Below are 15,384 nucleotides of genomic sequence, written 5' to 3'. Positions count from 1 at the left end.
TAGACAATTTTTTTTTCAGTTTTCTTGAGTAAATACCAGGAAATTGAATTGCTGAGCATAGAGTAACACTACATTTAACATTTGAGGGACTGTCACACTGCTTTCTTAAGCAGTTGAACCAGTTTCCACCAACAGTGTAAGAGGGCTTCAATTTCTTTAAATCCTTGTCAACACTTGTTAGTGTCCATCCTTTTTACTGCAGTCATCCTAGTGGGTGTGAAGATGAATCTAATTGTGGTTTTGATTTGCATTCCTCTAATAACAAATTATGTAGCGTATATTTACTTGCACTTATTGGCCACATGTGTAAGTTCTTTGGCTGACCAAGTTTTGAATCCCAACACCCACTGGGTTTTACATATATAATCTAATCTGCACACATTGCCTATAAGTCCAAGTTTGAACAGAATGTTTAAATGGATGCTGAAATGTGGAAGTTTAAATAAATTAGTATTTTCTCTGGTATGACTTTCAAAGGATTTCTATATGATATATAACTTAAACTAATATGTGAAAATTTCCCAATATTCAGTTTCTTAGAACAAACATACAAAATTCTTAAGTCCCACCTTTTTGACCACCGGTAGCAGGCTCTTCCGTGACCACAGCAATTCAAACCAGGTATTCTGTGTCCTCCAGATCTTTTCATTATCATACCTTCTCTGAAAGAGATGTCAAGTTAACCCATCATCTTCAAATCTCCTGTTCATACTGAGCAGATACAGTCTCTCATCTTGCGACTAAATACAGACTTTCATTCTTATGTGACTTTCCTCTCCATTCTTTCCTCCTTCCCTCAATGCCACTAGCTAGCCTAGTTACTCTGCAGCTAATCTTTAAATGCACCATGGTCAGACGGTGGCTTGTTAGCATTGTTCTGTTGGGCACCCTGCAGGAATTAAGACTTCCTGGTTTCTGGCTCCCAATACTGAGTGTGCCTTCCAGTCATTGTGGCCATCTGAAAAAATCTATGCACACTGCCAAATGCCTACACAGGGCTGGTTCAGCTGCAGTCAAGACCAATGAAAATGTCCACCACAGATTCCAGGGCATCTCTACTTCATTTCACCCACAGTTCTCAGGTCAAGTCATGCCCAAGGAAATAAAGTAAAGCTTATAGATTTAACAACAGAACTATCCTGAACTTGAAACATATGAAAAGAAAGAACAATAGTAACTGCTAAGTAGTAGAAAGAATATAAAACTGTAAACAATGCTTTTACTAAAGAAGTTAAGTTCTTGTAATGTCGAGTTCTCATATAATTAAGGAAAATCAGTAAATTTTAATGTTGTTATATAAGATTTTACATAGTATTATTTTTAGTCATGAAAATGAGTGATAAACAGATATCTTTTAAAAGGGATTAGAGGAAGAGATTTTGTATATTTGATTTTTAATGCATTTTCCAACACATATATATGCTACCCATAAAACACTGCTACTTTCGGATAAAAGGAAAGCTGTGCTTTAAAAACATGAGAAAGAGGATGGAGCAGCTGCCCTTGTTTAATGTAGCAAGACACTTTGTTTTGTGTAAATAGATCCCCTCAGTTACTCTGACTTTTGGGAGCCAAGCAGCTCACAGTAAAGCCAGGCAAACTCTCTCATCACAGAAAGCAGATAAAACACATGTTAATGCATTTTTAGCAGTTTGAGGAACCTCCACACAGCTTTCCATAGTGGTTGGACCAATCTGCATTTAGAAACAACCCAAATGCCTCCAAATAGGTGACTGGATCAAGAAGATGTAGTATATATACACAATGGAATATTACTCAGCAATCAAAAAAGATAATCATGGCATTTGCAGAAACATGGATGGAGCTAGAAGGGATCATGCTCAGTGAAACAAACCAGAGAGAAAAATAAAAATACCAGATGGTTTCACTTATAGGAGGAATGTAGGGGATCCAAATAAGGGATTTGGAAAAAAAAAAGTAATTACAATAAAGTAAAATGTCAAAATCAACAGGCAACTATAAACCAGAGACATTCTGCAGGCGGGGGCGGGGGTAGGATGGAGTAGGATCACAATAGGGGTGAGAAGAGCACAAGGGACTATGGTGATGGTTCATGGGTGAATTAGTGGTGGGAATTTCACAGGGCCTATAACCAAGATGAGAAAGCATACATTATAGAAAAATGAAGAATGATGAAAAATATACAAAATAAAAATAATGTTAATGCACATCAACTTTTTACACTTCTTGTTAAAGATTCAACACTGGAACTTACAGGCCCTTTGGTCCCAAATCATGGATGAATGACAGCTGGCTTATATCAAGAAATTCTGTCTGAAAAAAAGGTCAAAAATCCATACTTTAGAAAGTTAAGAAGAGAAAAATTTATGCATTCAAAACACAGATATGTCTGGGGTACTTTACACACTGCACAAATCAATAACCACAGAATTGCTCTGGAAGAGTACAGGCTAGAAGTCTGTATGTAATTAAAATATAGACAAGAAAGTGACTCATGTTCAAGATGTTTAGACAAAATGCTCAAGAAAGCCAGAGAAAGAGATTTACTTCTAACATTCTTGTATATTTATTTTTGTTGTTTAGAAAGAGGGATTGTGTGGCACATTGTAACACAATTAAAAGATAGTGTGAAGGGAATGATGTTGATGCCAAGTTGTAGATGATGGGCTGGATGCAGGTAATGGAAAATGGAGAGGCAGAGAGAAATGGAGTGGAGATGGTGTAAGAAGGTCACAGGCTGTACAGAGGCTGCAGTAAGTGAGAGGAAGGAGGGTAATGGAAAATTAGGCGCAAAGCAGGTTCAGGTGAAATTGAGGATATCTTCAAACATCAGGAATACAGAGAATTCTAATAATTACATAAGTTAAATAATACATTATGATAGACACTTCTATTTTTAGCAAATAGAAAAATATTATATACAGTAAACCCACCTTGGTGTCTAAATTATAATCAGATTAAAAGCTATAAGCATTATAATAACATCAATGGCTAACATTTATTATCTGCTGATCCTAAACAAAGCATTTTTCATAATTATCTCAAACCTCTCTCTAAAATAGGTACAATTTTGCCCCTTGTACCAAAAAGGAAACTTAGGTTTACAAGGGTAGGCAAACTCTCTCAGAGAGTCAGACAGTAAATATTTTAGGCTTTATGAGCCCTACAAACTACTGAACACAAAAGCAGTCAGAGATGATACATAAATGAATAAGCATGGTTATAGAGTATAAAACCTTATGAATAATAAAACGTAAATTTGATTTTATATGCAATAAAATTTTTTCTTTCTATGTTTTTTCTACCATTTAAAAATGTATTGAGTATTCTTAGCTCACAGGTCATACAAAAACAGGCAGTGGGCTGATTTTGATTCATAAGCCATAGTTTGCCAACACCTGGTTTAGAGAAATGAAGTAAATTATCCAAGACCACATAATTAGCAAGGGGTAGAGTTAACATCAGCTTAGACCAGTCAGTATCCTCAAAACTAAGTTGCAAAAGCAAAAAGTCATCTGACATTTATTTTACTTAAATTGATCAACTTGTTCTAGTTAGTTAAGCACTAAATTCAAATATGGAGGCATAGAAAGAAAAACAAATCAGAATTCTGTAGTTCTTAGCATACACAGAAGTTTTCTCTCATAAAATCTTTGGAACAACTAGCATTGGACATTATTTGCTTCCAATTTACAGAACTGTCTTTAAAAGTAGCCACGGTAAGCCCAAATCTGCCAGTGGTCACAGACCATGTGAATAACCTTAATAGAAAATCAAAGACAAAAAGAAATGTTCTTGGCATTTCAGAAAGCAGCAAGGAGACCAGACACGGAAATCACTCCACATCTACAAAGTTCTGTGGGAAGAAATATAACATTGCATGTGAGTATAGGGACAGAGGAACAGAGGAGGGTGACTATTTCCTAGCTAACATGACATCACAGAGGGAGGGCTACTGGGCTTTTAAATGGTACAAGTAAAATGAAGGTTGTGTAGTTCTGGTTGGCAATACAATATTATCAACATCATAATAATTAACCTATCAACTATTGCAAGAAAAAATTATGAACTTCTAAGAGTTGTCAGTCGTTATGAGGACCAATTAAACGAGTACATTACTTTCTTAGGGTTATTTGAGGAACTCTTTAAAATTCAAAAGGAGTTTAACACTCTTAATCAAATATCTTCTCACATAGTATTTTTTAATAAGGATTTTAAAAGTCAAGGTCTTTATATTCCTTGTATAAAATATGGTGATTCAGTAGCAATCATTTTTAGATCTGGTTTGTGGAAAAGCTTTCTCACTGGAAAATGTAGTCATAGATAGGTTATCAGAAGTAACTGCAAATTTTGAGCATTCAGATTCAAAATGTTTTAAAATCCTAAGCCATAACTTCTCATTTTATCTCTAGAGGGGAACAGAGAGAAAAAATTAATACTGGTTTACTTTGGAAGAAACCATTATAGAGATGTGATTATTTTATGAAAATTCACAAAGTAGTTGATGGAACTAATAAGAAATAAAAAGCAAAAGTCAGAACCTCCCTGGTGGTCTAGGGGTTAGTCTCAGTGCTGTCACCTACATGGCCTGAGTTCTATCCCTGGCCAAGTTGCTAACCCACATGGCCCGGCAGACCTCTACTGTCTTGCCCACTGCTCCCCTCAGCAGTGTATTTCAGTAGATCTGCCTGTTCTGCTACCCGTTCTGTCTCTGGTGAATCCTCTCACTGTCCCCTCCACAACTCTGGCCTACACCTCAGTTCTTCTGAAGTGGAAATTATCAGGCTGACCTGTAAATTAGCTGAAGTTATGTTGAGACAAAGCCTCAATGTAGACTGAAAGTTCCAGGGAGTAAATGATAAACATTCTCAAGAACACACAGCTGAATTACACCCACATAACAGACTAGGAATCTCCTGCTCCTTTACTCCCTGCATGCTCCAAAGTGTAAATGTACCCCTGCTGAGGCAATAAATACTCTGTTACCTAATTGCTGGTGGTTCACTTTGGAGAAAGATCTCCTCTGGGCCTGCCAGAGTAAATAGGGCTCTTCCCTCCCCCTCTCTGAGTGCCACCTGGTTCCATAATGGAATTTTGCCATAACAGGTCTACACAAAAATTAAGAAGAAAAAAGAAAAAAAAAAGCAAAAGTCAAGGAATAAAATAAATCCCTGTATATTATTTTACTCACATAGCTCTCTTATTATCAAATAGTTGATTACAGAAATACTCTCTGAAATTATTCAGAAATCAAAACTTAAGAAAATTTTAAAAATCATTCCATGTAAACATTTTTATCTAAATTAAAGAGTTTATGTTAGCAATGAAAAACATTTAAATTTGCGTGTAATGTGATGTTTATAAATTTAACCTCACAGTTTAATAAAGTTTAACTAAAGACAAACTGAAATAATTAGCTTATTAAACAGAAATAATAATATTATTATTATCTCTGATAATAAATGTTCTACAGATTTAGCAGATTGTGGCAATGTCAATTTAAAAGGAAACCTAAATAATACAATTTGAAATTTAACAAAGATCTGCTTTCCAAACTTCTCAGTGCTGGCATTGTCAGTGAAAAGAATTCCATTCTCCCTTTGGTGATTCTCAGAAATAAGAATTTAATCATCAATTTAGTTGGAAAATATTCTATAAGGCTTATTGATCTCCTGGACAATGTACTAATCAATCTCTACCCCCCAAAGAAACTTGTAAGAAGTCAAATATTATGGAAATAGGGAAGTAAAGGGTTTCCATAACAAGGGACAAGAAATAAACTCTAAGGGTAACAACACATCCTGTTAATTAATTCACAAGCAGCTTTACCTCACTTTTGAATTAGAAAGGGAGGGGCTCAAGGGCCCCCTTAACTCTTGGGTGGATGGCGCCCCAAAACCCAAGCTAGGGACAAAGTAGGGCATTCTCAGAAGCAAGATAGCCCATAGTGTTCATGAATTGGGTAGTGCCTGGTGGTGAGGGGGAGAAGCAGGCTCAGGTGCTCCAGGAAAGGTTGCTTCTGGGTAAAGTGGTTACAGAGCTCCCAAGAAAAGAGACAATTTCTATCTAATCTGTGGAGGTAACAGGTTTGCCCAAGGCCTAACGACCCTCCCAAAACTGACTCAATCACAAGAATGACTATTTCCCTTAATTTGCAATGCACCTATTAAATAAGTACGGCTTTTCTCTGCTGGCATGGAAACACGGTGAGCATCTTTATGAATCTTTACCCATTCTTTCCCTCTAGCTAAACTTAGTCATCCTACTAAACAAGGAAGAGAACTCAGTATTTTTGATCTGTGGGATATTTACCCTCAAGATTCCTTATCTTCAGAATGGTGATTAGCTTGAAATAACCCCCTTAGAAGTAAGGAGTCTGGGTAACAAGAGTCAGATGTTTATTTGAAGTTAGCTATATCATCCTATCAGCTTAGGGCCCTTCTCTTGGAAATTATGCATTTTGTTTCATTGCTAAATTTTTAATCTTTAGTCAGAAAAGAGCTACATTAACTGTTTCTAATGATTCCTCCTTTAAGTTCCTGAAGATAAGTATTTTTCATCACTAATTAAAATGCCCAGCACAGAGCACAAAGGGAACCCTGTCCAGATTTTATATACTATTGTATAATTAATTTTTTTTACATACTGATGCCTTGAGGAGAAGCCAAATACATTTATCTCTATATTATAAGTGAGTCAAGAAACAGAATGAATGATTAATAATCTTTGAGGGGAATGTCCGATGCTGAATCCACTAAAATTATAGACTGCTTTGTTCTCCAGAACTTCAAACAGGGAAAAAAAAAAAAAAGCAATTCTTCATAAACCTGGAAGAAATGGTTGTTTTCTAAATAGTTACCCAACCACTGACCATATAAAAATAAGAAAAATGAGTTGTCCATATCTAAGTTTCACTGAAATTTTATTAAAATTAGGAGCATGGTCCTCTCTGAATCCCTGAGCTATGATCTATGATGCTATTAGCTTTGGGACACAAATATACATATAATATACATATTTTACACTTATAAAAATATGTGATTATACAGAGTATACTACTGAGCATATGTGATTATATAAAAATGACTCATAACATGCAGATAGCTTTAATATTTCTCAAAATTATGAAAGGAGACACATAGATTCTAACCTAATTTCACAAATATGAGGTAGAAGCCTGCAAAAATAGTCTATAGGTCAGATTCATCTAGTAGGAAAGGAAGACAGAGTTAGAGAATTAACATAGACAAAATGGTGTCCTATGCTCGTGTCATTTTGGTGAATTCTCCTGTTTGACGGAATAATTAGGAGTAATGTACATAGTCAGTTATGACAGTTTTTCCTTCCCAAAAGAAATGCTTAGAAGGCATCCCGGAGTTTCTAAATACAATATGGCTCAACTTGGGAAATGTTCTTATGATTGGAAAAGAAATTAAAATGAACATTTAAAGAAAGTAAACATTCTTTCATCCACAGGAGAATCCAAAATACAATAATATATATACATAAAAAGAGAAGATTGAACTCAGGAAGTACTGCTTTAAAGCCAAAAGCAATAGTATAAACAAAGTCACTGGCAGGAAGAAAAGTAAAAGAAATGGAAAATTATTTCATGCAAGTATGAGTACACATTTAAATAATTCTTTATTAAAGAAAACAATAATATTTAACTTCAGAGAACACAATGGGTGGCAATATTTTTAGTAATAATAGCAGTAATATACTAATTCATTACATTTTTCAAAATACACATTCATGACTCTTAGAAGGGACAAAATTCCTTCATGAACCTTTTTTTGAGATTCCCCATCTTGGATGCAAATTGCTGCCTTCCCTGAGACAATCTCCTCTCCAGGACTAGGAAGCCACAGAAGCTCCTTAAGTACAATGAACATCACAGTGCAAGCTATGGAAGGTGGGCAGTCAACCTGTCCCAGGTCAATGTGTATAGAGGGGACCAGGTGGAAGCATCCCTAGCCTCCAAATAACGTGTGAGAGCTGCAAGTCTTCAAACCTCCCAAAGAACCCAAGTGCTCTTACTTCCTCCAGTAAATACATAGAGGGCTTGCCATTTTCTGTGACGTGAGGCCACTCTCTAAAGAAGAGGTCAAATCACTTGCACCTACTCTTAAATTCTGCACATACACATAATAATACATTCAACCCCACAACAATGCACTTTATATATACACAGGTACAAAACATGATTATCCAGTGCAGTCTCCATTGCCTGAACCTTTGGATAATGGGGAGCCCCCTTCTAAGGGCCTATGAAAGGGTAGAGCTCATGGTGTTCTGATACCTTCTATAAAGCCCGCTCTTTCCTGTGTGCCTCCAAGTTGCTTCTAAGATCCTACACCTCTTCTTTATTCTTTGATTTCCTAAAGCGTTTTTTCTCTCCCTAGTTTTTCCCATGCTTCTTGCTTTCACATGAAAAGACAGGCTTTTTATAGGGCTTCACAAGCCAATTATATGGCAATCTCACTGTGTTCATTATAATCTTTGGGTATTCATTGCTATTCAACTGTTTGCATCCACTTACTACTCAATATTTTTTCTTTGGGATTATAAATGTTTTTTGGCTCTGGAACTCTGAGGAGAGAAGGTTGATTTCTAGATAACCTATACTATAGTAGCATTTCAAGTTCATTTAACTCTATTATTATAGACAGCAAGTTATGTTTGATCACCATAAATTTGATCTTTTCTGTCAATCAACTTTGTATTCTTTCATCTATTTTAAACTCAAGGAATAAACATAAGTGTATACAGCATTTGTGTTAATAAAATGATCTAAAATGCAGCTGACAATTCACTATTCTATAAATTACTTCAAAATTTAAGTCACTGAATGGCACTTACTGTTGCATGATAATTTTTATACATAGGCATTTTCAGTAATTTTGTCAAGTAGTCTTCTAGTTGTTTCTGTAATACAAATATTTCAGATAAGAAAACATTATATTCACAGAAAATGTAAGCAAGAACAATGATATGATCATTGTAACATCTTAACTTCTGTATGTTATCCAAAGATTTATTAACATTGTCACCAAACAGGAATTCTGAATAGCATTAAGCATTATTTCCATACCTCTCCTGAGACGTTATTTAAGTCTCTTCTTGGGTATGCATCTACACCTCTAAATCATGCACAATGTTGTGAACCAATGTTTACTCAATCAAAAACAATATAATTTTTAAAAATGCAACTCTACAATCAAAAACATACATGCACATCTCTTCTTCTTCTTACTGAAATTCTCACATGCTTAGGTCTTTTACAAACTGCTGACAAGACTCAAGCTGTATATATTTTTTGTTTTCCCTAACTACTAATACAGGCTTTGCTATAGTGGGTGGTCTTAAAGCATTTGTTGTTTTTATTAAAACCTAAATTTCCTCAGTTCTGTAACTGAATTTATTGGAAGATATACTACAATTTTTACACAGATTTTCCAGGGGAAAAAAAGAGGACATCTAAAAGATATTTTTTCTAGTGAACTGTAACCTCCTTTTACATATGCTCAATGTTTGTGGGGGATGTCAATTACACGGACTCTGGTATACACTGAGCACTAACTGTTAAAGCCAAAGTTCAACATTTTCAACTGGACTCAATATGCGTATACAGTAATCCAAAACTGGAATATTATATGCCTAGATATCTTGGAACATATTTTTTCCAGACTCCTAAAGAGAGTTTAAGCAAGATGACAGCTGAAAAGGAGAAATAAAATGCCCATTCCAGAACATAAAAGTCTCAGATTATAAAATAGAACTGAATTAGTAAAAAATAATAATAATCCCCCACTGTCTACAGTACTGTGTCATGGTAGCTGAGTGGACTGGGTCCCCTGGCTGGGATTTCTGTCCTGTTGTACCTGTTTGATCTCTGCCCCACACTTCTCAGATCCTAAATGCCCCATCCAGAGTCTGGGAATGAGATTTTACATATATTTACAGCAAGCTACTACAAATACTGAAGCAAATATGGAAATACACGATTTTAAGAGTAGATCTCAAAACCCTCAAAGATGAGCTCAAACTTGACTCACAATGAGCCCCACGAGGTCCCTGCAAGGAGAGCAGCTTCATCATATCAAAGAACATTCTTCCTCTTCCTGGGAACCAGACAGAGGTCTTATGTAACCTCCAGGGTCAGAGTGGCTTGGGGAGAAAGGGTGTGAACAGTTCCAAAGAAGGTAAAGCAGCCTGGGTTTAGACCAATGGGTCAGAGACGTTGCAGCCAGGCTTGTCTTACCCATCAGTAGTTGCCATGTTTCTACAAAATTAAGTTCAAAACAACAGAGCAGTGAAAGAACTTACCCTTTTACTATGGAACGGTTCCTCTCTGTCCTTGTTTTCAGATGAACGGGGCAAACTTGGCATATCTCGAGGCTCCTCCCCTTTGACATTTTGTCTTCTAAATGTGTGTCTGAAACACACACATGGGCACGCACGAACATGCACACACAAACACAACGCAACAACTATTAGATTGGTTTTGGAGCCATGACTCACAGTATCTTACCTGAGACAGCTAATTTTAAAAGAGCGCATTTAATTGAAAAATATCCATATTTTCAATGTCAAGATATCCCAGAAGGACTAGATAACCCATAATATAAATGAAATACTCCTTCCACCCCACTTGCATACTGGGATAACTTTATAATTAATTCAGAAAGAGTTACCTTTTGGTGGGAATGGGGATTCGGATGAAGGCTTTGTATCTGAGAAGTTCTCTGTGAAATTCTTCAAAGTGCTTGTATTTCCTCTTCACTTGCCATTTAAATTCCCCATGTGTTAATTCAATAGTGTAAAGTTTGATATTTGGATCCTATGGTGATAAATTAAAAATGGCTGGTATTTTATATAACAACTAAAATTTCAAAATCTCTTATAAACAAAAGCTCATTAATAAGTAAACAGTAATACCTTTAATCCAATCTACATATTTTGGGTAAGTACTTAAGCAAATTTTTTCCAAAACAACTGATTGCAGAAATAATATTCTGTTAAACGTTCACCTTAAAATATATAGAAGGTAAACTCTGAATCACACCAAAGACAAATGCCTACAAATCCTATTGCTCCAAATACATACACACAACACACTTAGAGGCAGAAATCAGGTAAAGGAGACAGAGTGATTAATTAGCCATGAGGGATTTTCCAAAAGTATGAGGAGTGAACAGAAAAATGGAAGAAGTAGCATCTGCCCTTCACAAATGACAAAAATGCCAACTCCTCCTGACATGCATTCCTAGGACCAAGCTTGTCTCCAACATCTCCCTGCCCTGAGGCACCATCAGCCACCGGGAAGATACAGGATGATTAGAAGGAAAAGAGCAAAACTACCTACAAAATTTTTTCCAGAAAACTTAACCAAAATCAATCTCCATTTTAGAAATTTTAAACACTCCTTATTAAAATATAACTTTATCTTAGAGACTAGGAAATTCTTTCAATCAAAATTGCTAATAGATCCAATAGGAGTTTTGCTGCAGTAAAAGCTATCCGAAGACAGAGAATGCCTACAAAGCACAGGAGGTCTTGAAAGAAGTTCTGTAGGAGGGGTGGGGAGTGGGGAGAGATGGGGGCTAGTCAACACTCTGAACTACCTACTATTCACTGGCCCCTGCAGGGAGATTTCAACACCATGGGTGTGGGGGTGGGGTGGTAGGAGAGTGAACATGTCTCCTGTTCTGCTGGTTCATTCTGGTTCTGGTATCAGCAACCTCTGGGTGATTCCTGGCCGGCTGCCATTCATTACTGATGTTTGACATTTTGCTCATTTCTAAAGTAAGACCACTCTATGTAGATGTAGCACATAAAAACATCAGCATGACAGTCAATGCAAGTTGTGCTCATAAATCTGAAATCCAATGATCACTGGCAAATATTCAAATCTAACCCTTGCTTTGCCTTTAGTTAGGATCTATAAGAGTTACTTCAACGAGAAATTGAAGGAACCCAGTTCTGGATCTCAATATTATTTGCTGCTGTCTTTCACCTTGGACAACATTATAGCACCATCTTGTTTCTTGGAAAAGGATGCAGCAAAACTGAGAGTGATCACAAACTGCATTAAAGTGAATGATGATCAATTTAAAATGAGTTAAATAAACAAGAAAATTTATACAAGTTAGGCAAGCCACCACATTTCCTAGGATTTTATTTCTCAATCTAAGGAAACTGAAGCTTTACAAAATACTGCAAATGGCACGTTTTATTCCTCACACATAAACCTGGAAATCTGACACTACACTTAGCAATTGTGAGACTGTATGGTACAAAGAGAACAGCTGTCACATCTTTTTGAAGGGTTAAATTCCTGCAGTGCAGAATGCCAGCTGTGAAGCCTCAGTCAAGTGTCACATCTATCAAAAAACCTCCCAGCAGAACTATTGGGATTCTTTTGAATTGGAATACTTTGAGGGGTTTTAATAAATGGATACCCTGGGAGGGTGTGACAGGAATAAGGATATCACAAAAAAAGGACAGAAACCTGGGGCTCATGAAAGCATCCCTAGACTTGAAACGATTCTAGCTTCCTAGAATCGGGAAGGAGGGAGTGATGGGAATAAGGCTGTCTTGGAGTACAGGTGACTTTGAATGATGGACATAGCAAATCCAGGGTTACCCAAATATCCTGTCTTGCTTCTTCATTTTCCGAGTCCTTCCCTTGGACAAAGGCAGGAAGCTTGGAGGGACAACGAGCAGGGTGGAGAGGGTGGAGGGAAGGCTAGAGGGGCAAGCAGAAGAGCTCCAACCAGGAAAGGCAGGTAGTACCATCTGTCATGAGACTAGAAAGACAGTGCCCAGCTTTGAGTTGGCATGTAAATGTATTCAGGAATTAGAAAATGTGTTGTTTGGAATCACATTCACACTGCACAAATTTAGTTTGTATGTCTGAGTAAACTAAACACTAAGTAGAATAAGAATGATTCTTTGGTTTCTCATATAGTCTAAGATTTAAAACAGAACTAAACCAAACTCACTTGACTAACAGGAGAATATGAGCAAAGACAGTGTGGTAGTTGGCTTGAATATTTATCTTCAATTTAAGAGATACCTTATAATACTAATCCATGGTATTATACAATGTATCCTTGGAGAGTATGAGATATAATCTATGTATATAACACTACTAGTGTTATTAAATTCTCATAAATACACAAGGTTGGCACTGGTATATCCATTATTCAGTTGAGGGCACTGGGAAACAGAGAAGTGAAGTAACTTGCAGGAGATTATGAAGCAAAGGCAGGAATTAAATCATGTGGCCTGCCCTGGAGTCTGTGCAGTTAACCCCAACCCCCTACCCTCATTGTTACAACCTCTCATTTTAAAAGCTGGTAGGCAAAATTGGAAGGCAAAGGTCATCTCTTTGCAGACATTCCTAGGTGATCTGTGTTCTGTGGTGTATCAGGAGACATGAACCATGGAAGTAATCATACTTCCTACTCAAACAAAGAACCTGAATGAAAAGTGGACACCAAGGTCGGTCAGGACAGGGCATAGGCAAAACCATCAGGACTGAGGCAGCGCATACCAGCCTCCACCAAACAGGAAGAAGGGGAGGCAAGCCTGCCCAGCAGAAAGGTTCCTTCACATTCACTCTAAGACTGTGGCCAGGAATTAATGTGAAGGCACAAAGGCCAGCTTCTATAGCAATGCCCCCTACCGTCAGACTTGACCAGTGTGAACCCAGGCAGTAACAGCGCACACCCAGCTACCTTAATGGCTTCTCCTACTCCAATCCATTTCAAAGAGAGGCACTTTGCTTGATAAAGACAAATGTGTGTGTGTGTGTGTGTGTGTGTGTGTGTATATATATATATATATTAAATATCACTTCATTTTTCTACAGTGTATGCTTATAAGCTCTTTCCTTTTAGGTGTATTGATAAAGATGAACATTTAACTCCCAAAGTCTTTCCAGTGCTTGATGAAAAAATGAATGGGGCAGAAAGAGCAGGGTAGTAGGAACAAAGCAGAGGGACAGAGGATGCCAGTGGAATTCTCTCAGCACTGCTTTGGGTTATGGCACTAGCCAAACCAGCTCCTTTTATGTCTGTCTGTATCTATTTATCTGTCTATCTATCTATCTATCTATCTATCTATCTATCTATCTATCTGTCTATCTATCTATCTATCTATCTATCACCAGAGAGCAGCATCATTTTATTTTTGCTAAACCAGCATTAGGAAAGCTAAACTATTCCTTGACCTATAGCCAGGATTCAGTGGCGTTTGATGAAAAAATGACTTTACTCCAAGAATCCAAATTCAACAAAAAATTTGGGAGAGAGTAAGACTAGGAGTGGTACTCTGCAATATATAAACTAACCTTGCAAACTGCTCCAGATTATACATTTTGAAAAAATAACATTAAAAAAAATGACCATTGGTGTTTACTTAGATCTTTAAATACTGAGAGATGAGGAGGATGTAGAAATGATTACAGAAAACTAAAAACACAGTAATAGTTAATAGGAATTAAATGGAAGTTAATATATTAATTCACATTTATTGCCAAATACAAGCTGAGTCCATCCATAAACACTCTGACCTTTCCTGCAGATGTAAAGCGCTCCACTTCCAGAACTTGAGCTTTTATTGGACAGCCAGAGAGGTATGTCTGTATGTTAGGTTCCTTAAATCCTTGAGTCTCATAAATAGCAGAGAATGGGATATTCACTAAGAAATAAATAGGTAAAGTGATTAGAAGAATGCATGATATTAGCATAACTTGCCTTTCATGGGCATCTTTTTTTAAAGAAATAGAATATTAAAAAAATTTTTAAAAATAATAAAAAATAAAATAAATAAAATAAAATAAAACAGCTAGCGCTTCAGCCCAGTGTTATGACACCTGTAGGAAAGCGCAGTCCTTTCCTAGACATTTCAAATGTGTGCTCTCCACAATCTCTTCTCCTGGCTTAGCTCATCAGTCCTTACCTTCCTGTGTCTTGGGATCACCTGGAGACACATCGAACTCCACCTCTTCTCCCTCAAAGTGGAGCTCTCTCGTGTCCAGATTTTCTATCAAATTACTCATGTCAGCAGCGATTTTCCTCAGTGCAGACGTGTTCACCTTTGATTCATTTTTCAGTGACATGTTGGCTTCGGACAGGGTAAGAGCAGAGGGGCTGGGAAAGAAGAAAAGAATTAGGAAAATGCTGTTTTGGTCAACTAGAACCCAATTTAGAGTACAGTTTGAATCCAGGCTTAGGAACCACACAAAAAGCAAGTCAGCTGACTCTGTGAGCTCCTTATCTCAATCTTCTAATTGATTTTCCTGTTGAACATTTAAGGGATTCCTAGCTTATAAATTAGAGTGTGGTCCTTAATGTAAACAAGAAAGAAAAAAGAAACAGCACACCGATTAAG

At 36.8% G+C, this 15,384-nt stretch overlaps 1 protein-coding gene across 4 annotated transcripts in view; it reads right to left on the bottom strand.

Moving 5' to 3' along the window:
• PLD1 (phospholipase D1) overlaps nt 1–15,112 on the bottom strand; it is a gene marked incomplete at both ends in the record, with an annotated part of 129,235 nt that extends 114,123 nt beyond the window's left edge. For 2 of the 4 annotated variants that reach the window (XM_084231968.1, XM_084231970.1), the window contains 7 exons: nt 570–662; nt 2,237–2,295; nt 8,845–8,910; nt 10,312–10,420; nt 10,680–10,825; nt 14,558–14,691; nt 14,953–15,112. In XM_084231968.1, coding sequence (XP_084088094.1) covers nt 570–662; nt 2,237–2,295; nt 8,845–8,910; nt 10,312–10,420; nt 10,680–10,825; nt 14,558–14,691; nt 14,953–15,112 — 767 coding nt within the window. The remainder of the gene's footprint in view (nt 1–569; nt 663–2,236; nt 2,296–8,844; nt 8,911–10,311; nt 10,421–10,679; nt 10,826–14,557; nt 14,692–14,952) is intronic. The other 2 variants (XM_084231969.1, XM_084231971.1) reach the window with 1 other exon arrangement.
• Between the last annotated feature and the right edge of the window lie 272 nt (nt 15,113–15,384).

Source organism: Talpa europaea (genome assembly GCF_964194135.1).
Source record: "Talpa europaea genome assembly, chromosome: 4".
Lineage (NCBI taxonomy): Eukaryota > Metazoa > Chordata > Mammalia > Eulipotyphla > Talpidae > Talpa > Talpa europaea.
Note: the sequence above shows the minus strand (reverse complement) of the source record. Positions and strands in the feature narration are given on the sequence as shown.